The 8,981-nt window shown below is 42.1% G+C and overlaps 1 protein-coding gene across 1 annotated transcript; it reads right to left on the reverse strand.

Annotated features, from left to right (window-relative positions):
* Positions 1–622: 622 nt before the first annotated feature.
* On the reverse strand, positions 623–8,672 carry LOC109879639 (zinc phosphodiesterase ELAC protein 2). Its single transcript, XM_031827823.1, has 23 exons — positions 8,152–8,672; positions 7,978–8,028; positions 7,822–7,892; positions 7,434–7,498; positions 7,208–7,334; positions 6,891–7,037; positions 6,269–6,324; positions 6,122–6,180; positions 5,963–6,035; positions 5,735–5,847; positions 5,519–5,617; positions 5,247–5,385; positions 4,999–5,084; positions 4,656–4,777; positions 4,305–4,401; positions 4,048–4,186; positions 3,918–3,956; positions 3,701–3,810; positions 3,496–3,595; positions 3,254–3,374; positions 2,548–2,626; positions 1,787–1,931; positions 623–1,446 (listed from the first exon to the last, which is right to left on the reverse strand). The coding sequence occupies exons 1-23, from the start codon at positions 8,493–8,495 to the stop codon at positions 1,201–1,203; spliced, it is 2,628 nt and encodes an 875-aa protein (XP_031683683.1). The 5' UTR covers positions 8,496–8,672; the 3' UTR covers positions 623–1,200.
* Between the last annotated feature and the right edge of the window lie 309 nt (positions 8,673–8,981).

An 8,981-nucleotide genomic window follows, 5' to 3' on the forward strand; every position in this document is an offset into this window, starting at 1 on the left:
ACAATGACAGCTCGATACAGCCACCATGTGGAGGGACAGTACTGCGTCACACTATAGTATAGGCTACTGTGCTCTCTGGTATAGACAAGGAGCTGCGATACAGGCACTCAGTTATCCATCCTTCTTTGTACATACTGTATAGGGATCAGAGGCAACCGGTGGGAGGAACTATAGAAGGACAGGCTCATTGTAATGGCTGGAATGGAGTCAGACGTATTTTCATGTGGTTTCCAAACATGATGTTTCCATATATTTGATGTGTTTGACACCATTCCATTCCAGCCATTACAATGACCCCGTCCTCCTATAGCTCCTTCCACCAGCCTCCTCTGATAGGGATCCATTTAGAGTGAACTGTCAGCTGCAAACGCCACCTGTCAGTAAAGTTGCAGTAGCCCCATTAATTGGTATATAAGGTGTCCTAACTTTATTCTGATTACTGCAATAAATATGACATCAAAACAGAGTTGTCAGAGAGAGCATGCTGCTGGCACAGTGCTTTAGGGGGTCTTGTCTCACTGAAAGGTCAGGGCTGTTTTTGACATATCACAGTCAGATTGTCCCTGTTTCAGGGCTAGAACAATAGCACATTTTGTATTTCATATAAAGGAGAAAAAAACAGTTCATCTGGTTCGTGAAGCTTTATATCATATTCATACCATTATACAACACTCCTAGACCATCATCTATGATGAAATGCAACCTCAACCTTCGCCAATAACTGTTAAGCAATGAGTGACCATGGTGCTGTTTGACTATTATGTATGACTATCAGTCCAATGTAATACTACTCATCCATGTGTGACAACTTCAATAAATTAATTTGTTCGGATGCAACTTAAGGGTGTAGTTTAATAGGACATAAACGTTGTATGAGTTGTTCACAATATGTTGCTAGAAAACAACAGGCCAATACCATGGAGAATGATTGACATTGCTTTACTTTTTAAACGCAAAATCAAAGACTATGTTAATTACATGTTTTATATACACAGCAATGGTAATGACAGGAAAAACTGAAATTCTTTATTCACAAGTGATGAAGGCAGCCAGTCCAGCCAAATGAAAATCTCTTACTTTACAGAGGATCACTCATGCAAGTTTCTCATAAAAATACAATTAAATAAAGCAAACTCAGTAAAATAACAGTCATTTGATTTCCACTAATCTCTGGTGTAACCCAAAGCTATGGTCAGGGTCTTAGTTTGTTTTGAGTCTCTTACTTCCCACGTCCTGTGTTGGTTCCTCTGGCTCTCGTTTGGCACCTTTGCCCGTCTCGCCTTCATTGGGTGTCCTCTGCTCTTCGTTGCTTTCAGCAATGACTCCTTTCATCTGTTTAAGCTCCCTCCTCCCTCTCCTCTCCTCCATCTCTCCGATCTCCTCGGCAAACAGGGCTTTGAGGGGCGGGATGAGTCTGGGGAGGATTCTAAAGTCTCCAAACCGAATCTGAGGAGAGACAGGGAAGAGAGATCACTCAGAGGAGGTCGTTCAACATACCCAGCTTCCTCGGAGGCAGCTGGAGATGTATCTCTGATGGGAGTCTAACACATTCTGAATGTTACCTTAAAATGGTACCTCTAGATTTAAACTGAAGTTGTCTGAGAGTATTCTACCTGGACTAGGGGCATTGTCTGCTCATACCGTAGTGAATCATGGTCCTAATTCATTCTGAGGCTACACATATCCAATGGAAAAGCACATTTCAGATGTGCAGAACCCGCATAAACATTTCAATGTTGCTATGCATAACAAGTGGACTAAAGTACACCATTCACCACTCACTTACCCTCATGTGGTCAAAAGATATTCCCACTCTGTCGTTGAAGTCCTCACTGAAGAGGGGGATCTTGGCATAGCGCTGGCTGAAGTGGTTCAGCATGATGAACTCAGCATTCATCTTCATGCCAATACCGATGGCCTGGGAGGTGGTACTGTCATTTTGGGAGGCAAGCAGAGAAGCATGATGCTACTCTGCTACTATTCTAACAGTAATTACCAGACTTAACCCCATGGTAAGCTATACAGAGTTTGTTCAGTTCAACTCAATGACTTTCAAGTTGTTTTCAATGCGAGATGGAGCTCTTTAACCAAAGTCACTGAAATTCCATCTAGAAGGCAGAAGTGCCTTCATTACCTCCAATACAGAGTTCCAGAAATCAATGTCAATCTCAGAGAAGAATGCAGCCAGTTACAATGCCCTCTAAAAATGACTGGCTTCTCAAAAGCTCCTTGAGTTTCTTTGTCAGCTGAAAAATGGCACTAGTCTATTTCTGTTTACCTCCTTCAATGCATGTCATATTTTCACACTTAGGGCTGGATTCAATCAGTATCACAGAAGTATCACGGAAGATATGCATTATGGCTCGATTGAAATAAAAAGGCAATGTCTCCTCGTTTGCGGAGACTGCATGTGTCGACTCAATCAGAAATGTTTTTACGCAGATCTTCCGCGATATTGATTGAATCCAGCCCAAGAAATATAGTTTTCTAATAGAATAACAAAGGACACCTCTGAAGAGAAGCACCATACTAGATCCATCTACTAACCTATGTCTCTTCTCCACAGCCTCGTCCTCCAATCCATCTTCCAATGTGGCTTCATGAATAAGTAAAGTTGCATTCTTTCCTTTGAAAACACAATGACAAACATGAATCACAAGACTGCTGCATGGCACAGCACTTCCAGCCTCTCTTCCTTTCCCAGAGGAAATCAATCACACAGCTCTGTGTAATAAACCATCAGCCAGCCCTGCTTGTCTGGCACACTCAGGCCTCTATAATGAACAGGCATGGGATATAGTCAGGCTCTCTCTGGGAGTCTTCAGCTGGATCACATCCAGTCGAACAATTTAAAAAGAGACAATGAAGTGGGATCCCACAGGAACTATGTGGGAGACCTTGTGATTCATAGCGAACATCGGAGCCGATCGATAGCAATAAGCAATATCTGGTAAATGATGCCAGACAGCATAGAGCATGGATGACAGGTTCAGATCAGACTGGCTACTGTAGATGTCTAGTCCATTAACAGTGATCTATATGTATATCATACCACCAGTAACTGTGTAGAAGTTACAAGATACACTCTGTGGAACGCATGTTACGGCAAATCAAAAGGCATTGGTGAGTATTTACCATTTCATCCAGAAGTCACAAGTGTGGTTCATAGAGAGTGTGTAAATCTTTTCACATCACACAAATTCTGGGAGCTGTACAAACATCACAATTGGGGTCGAGAACTGTTGGTACTGACCCATATGTGCGAGGGCATCGCAGGGCATTGTGTCCCCAGAGAAGACTAGCTGCCAGCCAGACTGATGAGTGATGCTGCAGGCAAAGGCATTCTTACAGTGACGCACTGGACAAGTCTGGAACTATGAGAGAAACAGAATATATGTATTTAAGCTTTGATGATAGCCTCAAACAGTCGTTGAACCTAACAAGTGTTATGAGTCTTATTGAACCACGAAGCAGCCTGTTCAAGTCTCCACATACCTTTGCTAAATCAGATTTCTTCAGCAGCGCTTGGATGAATGCCTTGGTTTTGAACTTGGACACCTCAGCCCCCTCACACATGACTTTGCTAGGGACAATGCTGAAACATAGTCAAGAATACATCAATATTAGAGACGATGGACATCATATCATCCGGATTGAAAGCATCAATTGAACAGAGTAAGGCGTGTCTTTCCTGACATACTTGACATGGCTGAGGATCTCCTCACAGTGGTCATGGTACTGGTTGAGCCAGGTCATCATCTGGACAGGGGCTATCAGATAGATGGGGCTGAAGGCTTTCCCAAGAGTTGCCTGAACGGTGAAGAGATAAGGACATACATTCATTAAAGTGTTCCATTTTTGCATGAATTAAACAGGACTCATCTTAAATTCTGAAAAAAGGGAAACTCTCTACTGACCAAGGCTCTCTCTCTTTGAAACAGCAAACTCAACAATCCCTGGAAAATAAAGTAATATTCTTTCAAATGATTTGAAATTACTTATATAACTCCGTAATAAACAAATATTTATAGGAAAAATAATCCTTACTGTGTGATGGTCTGCATGCATGTGAGAGATGAAGACAGTTGAGATCTTTGCCAGTGTCTCATCCACACTGTCCCCATAGTGTCGGCACAGCTGGCCAAAGGTGCCCTCTCCACAGTCCAGCAGCACTGACTGAGTGGCACTGAAGGAGATGGGACAGAGCATAAGTACAGAAAGACAGACATTTATACTGGCTACCTCACACAGACATATCTTTAAGGATCTTTTATAGTAACTCGAGTCTAACTGAGGGCCATTACCTGATGTTGACCAAGTTACCACTAACATTCCTGATCTTCATAGGAAGAGCTGATCCAGTTCCTAAAAAGACCACCTCTGGGTATTTGTCTGCCCGCCCTGCAAGAAACACATTGTCATACAATACAACATTTTGCTATGCCACTGAAATTTCAGACGTAAAACTAGGATATTCTATCAGACAGACAAAAGGACTACAGGAAACTAAACTCTGCTACCTTCTTAAATGCCCAGAGTGAAATGTTTGCAACTCCATTCAAGAGGAGTAAAGAGAAATTGATGGAGCTTTGGACTGAGCAATGTAACATCTCCCCTTGGGCTTCTAGCCTGACCTGTATCAGAGCAAGGCTCACCAGACAGCACTGCAGCATCAGTCGCACGGAATCGCTTGCACTCCTCCACTTCTTGGAGGAAGTTAGGGGCCTCCGCAGCCTCTTTCACAAACTCTTCAGTGTCACAAGAGGGGATGGCGTCTCTGATGAATAAGAAACAGTAGAGCACACACACCACTCATCACATAGTGCTGAGAGGAGCAGCGACGCTCTCATTTGACTTTGACAGTGTTGGCATCTATAAGATCATAGAAGAAATAGTAAGTCACACTTGAAAGTAGTGTTTCATCTGAAAAGGTTTTCTTTGACAAAGCGTAAGTGGAGACTAATGTCTGGTAAATTGTGGCCTGAAGGACATACTCACCTCTGCCATTCAATCTTGGGTCTGAGCTGGAACTTCAGAAGACACTCGGCTCTGACATTGGGGACATGCAGGGCAGCCTGGGTCTCCTTGAGAAGTTCAACAACAGAAGTTTTTACAAAAACAAGAGTAGAAACAGATTAGCACAATACAACGCAAGCTACAAAACGTTTCCAAATGAACACGCTTATCTCTGTGTAACAGCAGGTTACAATGGTGAATAATGAAAGTTGTAGCACTTCACAACTTACCTTTGTTGTATAGTGCTGGAGCTCTGGAAATATCTCTGGATGAATCAGATTGAGCTGAGTTTGAATCTTGTGGCTCCTGACGTTGTGAACAGTACAAACTTGCTCATTCAGGATCAGGTGCTCTGTGGTAGATGGAAACCTAAAATACAAAAAACACACAAAAACATTAAACATGTAGAAAGACCAACAGAAAACAGATAGACAAGTGAAGTGCAGAATATGGAATATGTAAACAGTCTGAAACTGAGGATTACATATGGCTGATTTTGTACCTTTCCATCCATTGTTTGTATTCATCTGTTTTCAGCACAGACTCGGGGCTCATGTGGACTACTAAGGCAGCGGGGTCCTCTGTTCCTCCACGTTGGTATCTGCAGATGAGACAAATAACTCAGAACTACAATCTCCTAAAGAAGGCCTAAGGAGTAATGAAGCAGGATGCAGAAGCAGCCTTTAACACATTTGGCCAACTTCGCTCAGGCCATTACCTGCTCAGCTGCTGATCGATGCAGATTGGTTGAACAAACTCCTCAGAGGGACACTCCACAACAATGAAGGCTGGTCCTGGATCAGTGGGAGTGCACACCTCCTCAGGATGGATCTGTAGGACAACCATCAGGATCACATCAGATAACAAGACCAAATGTATCTAACATTTACAATAGCTAATCCAAAATTCCAGAGCCCTGACAATCAACCAAATATAATTGAAGTACCTCTCTTCCTTCGTAGGTAACACTTTTCCCATCCTTCAGAGCTGCAATGAGAGGACCAATAGCTGCAGTGCCTCTGTGGAGAAAGTGCATCAAAAAGTCATTACCGGCTCAAGTTTGTTTAGCAGGAAAAACTGAATTTGTATTGAAAAATCAACTTACACTGGTAACCCAAGGTGTTTTGCTTGAGCAACCAAGAAGTTCCCCTTCTTAGGATGAAGCTGCAAGTCAAAGAGAAAATTTGACATAAATTGCATCTCAATGCAATAATTCAGTATGTCACTGAGGCAATGAGATTGTGTTTCTTACCTTACAAATGAATGCCACAACTAAAGACGGATCCCTTGTTGCTCTTGCTTTTCCACCTGAGATGAAAATGCAATGTGAGAAATTGTGTCCTTTGGAGCTCAACATTGAACTAGGGCACTGATGCCCCTGATAGCGCTGCATGCTCCTTTAGTCATCCTTCCCAATCTCTTCCCGTTGACTTGACTATTAGAAGTCTGGATAAGTTTAGTATTAAATTTTGCATTCGAATGGGAGCGCTGCCTGGGTTAACAGTTGCATTTGATTGGCTCTGAGTATAAATGATATTTTCCCTCAGGACAGGCATTTCCTTGCGTTTCTTTTTTGTTTTTCCTTGTTTTGTTCGTCAATATCTGTTTTCCTACTGTGCGTACAAAGTTTTAGCAGCCTGTTTTGTATCTTATGCTAGCTAGCTTTTTGCAAGTCAGAAACATTTTCAGAAACACAACCTGTTTGGAGCTCCATCCTTGCAAAATAGTTGATTGGTTTGATAAACGTCCCTAGTTTCCATGTAGACTCCACCGTACTTCCCCTCTTTTTATCATCTTCCTGAGAACGTCCCCAGGGTTTCTAACAGTCAGAGCATGTGCAGCCTGGGCTTCTGAGCCTACAAGCTTAGTCTTACCTGGGCTGGTTGCTCTCTCCTTCCTGCTGTCTGTGCTGGTGTCCTCAGAGTCTTCCGGCCTCCACAGCTCCCTCCTCTGGGGACTACTGGAGGGGCTGCTCCTCCCTGAGTTAGGGGAGCACTTTGGCCCATCCTCTCTGAGCTGGGCTGGTATAATTGGGGTTAAGAGAGTGTCAACTACCAACTCTTCAGGATGAGAACACAAATACTCACTATTTTACCCGTCATAAACTTAATATGCTTTAAGATAAAGAGTATGAGTAACAGTAAATTACTCAATGCTAAAAAAAATTACAAAGGTGATTTCTAGTACTCACCAAATATTGGTATTTGACTAACTGTCATCGTGTCATCTGTGTATTGTTTCTCGGTGTAAGGTCGAACAGCTAGCTTGATTTCTTCCAGTGGTCCAGAAAATACTCTGATGGCATTCACATATTTCTCCTAGATCAAGAGGAGGAAATGACATATTAGACTCAGGATACCACAAAAACAGTTGACTCATTACAGACAATCTTTTGTACTGCTACAATGTCCACTCACCAGTTGTGGTGGTCCAGAGAGAACAACCTCAGGGACACCAGTGTCTTTCAGTGTCAATATCATCCCTAAACCAGAGAGTACACAATTTATCACACCTAAGGACATACACGGAGACATATGCTAAGCATGCAATAACCTTTGACCTATGTCTATCTACAGTCATGTGAAAAAGTAAGCACCACCTCCTGGAAAGTGGTATTTTTTTGTACATATTTGGACAGATGGCTATGTAATCTTCACTTCAACACTATTGACAGATAAAGGTAACCTAATTTAACAAATGACACAGAGACATAGGCTAATCATGCAATAAGCTTTGATCTGTCTATTATGTATGCACAGTTGTTTCCAGGTTGGTGTCATGTGGCTAGAATAACAAGCAACTTACCTGATAGACCACCAACATTCTCCCAGCTCATTCTAGTGAGGAAAATATTGTCCAAGCGAGCAGCTTTTAACCTGACAAGAGGAACATTGAGATTTATTGAGCCGAGACTAAATTATAGATTTTAGTTGAACATTGACAGGATGCAAATTAACTTACTTGTGCTCTTGCATCAGCCTCTGTGTTCCCTCACCACAGTTGAAGAGGTACCTTGCAGAGAGGAAAAAGGGTAAACAAATATGCTGCAGCCAAGTGCCTTTCTGATACCCACTATACAAATATATTTGGCAATGTTACAAATTGTCAGACACTCATGTTCTCCGGTTAAGTTACCTATTGAACTCAGAGAAGACATAAAGTGATGCGCCATTATCTCGGCTCCCTGCCCCGACGACCTGCGCGTAGACAGTGGCTGGTCCATGCACATCTACTCCACGTTTCCTCTGTTCTCTAGACTTCACATGTCGCAATGTTTCTTTGGGTGCTCTGGGTTTCTTTGATCCCCGATGTTGGTTGTCTGTTGTGTTCGTAGACATTGTCCGCGGAAACTGGAAAATAGTCCGGGGAAAACGATGTTCACTGCATGCGAAGCTTTGTTGGCGACTTGTAGATGTGTGTCTCACGAATAGCCATGCAATAGATTTACAGGGTAGAGACACTTTAGTCATACTAAACATTCGGTTTAATTGAAGTCAGTTCTGCTCGTCGTACAAGACAGCAAACCTATCGATAATCATTGCATAATCTTTATGAAAATAAAATTTTACTTATCAGCACACATATCATTGAAATATAAACATCCAGGACTTCAGCAGTTGAGACATGTGATTTGACGCTCAACTGTGTTTCTTCCGGCGTAGAATGATGACGTTTTCATCACACTCTCGATCATTGGTGTGTAATTGTATGTATGCTTGTGTTCCCTCATGTGCTTTATGTATTGATTTGTTGTTAATAAAAAAAATATTAAAAAAATAAAAAGTGTTTATTTTGTCATTTTTAACCTTTAACTAGACATGTCAGTTAAGAACAAATCCGTATTTGCAATGACGGCCTACCAAAAGGCCTCCTGCGGGCACGGAGGCTGGGATTAAACATTTAAAAATATATAAATATAGTACAAAACACACATCACAACACTACATACAGAGAGACCTAAAACA

This window comes from Oncorhynchus kisutch, linkage group LG6 (genome assembly GCF_002021735.2).
Source record: "Oncorhynchus kisutch isolate 150728-3 linkage group LG6, Okis_V2, whole genome shotgun sequence".
Taxonomy (NCBI): domain Eukaryota; kingdom Metazoa; phylum Chordata; class Actinopteri; order Salmoniformes; family Salmonidae; genus Oncorhynchus; species Oncorhynchus kisutch.

Coding starts and splice junctions, on each gene's coding strand:
- LOC109879639 (XM_031827823.1), bottom strand. CDS start 8,495: ATGTTTAGTATGACTAAAGTGTCTCTACCCTGTAAATCTATTGCATGG. Junction 7,038..7,207: donor TAGTCAAATACCAATATTTG/GTGAGTACTAGA, acceptor CAATTATACCAG/CCCAGCTCAGAGAGGATGGG. Junction 3,811..3,917: donor TTCAAAGAGAGAGAGCCTTG/GTCAGTAGAGAG, acceptor TTCACCGTTCAG/GCAACTCTTGGGAAAGCCTT.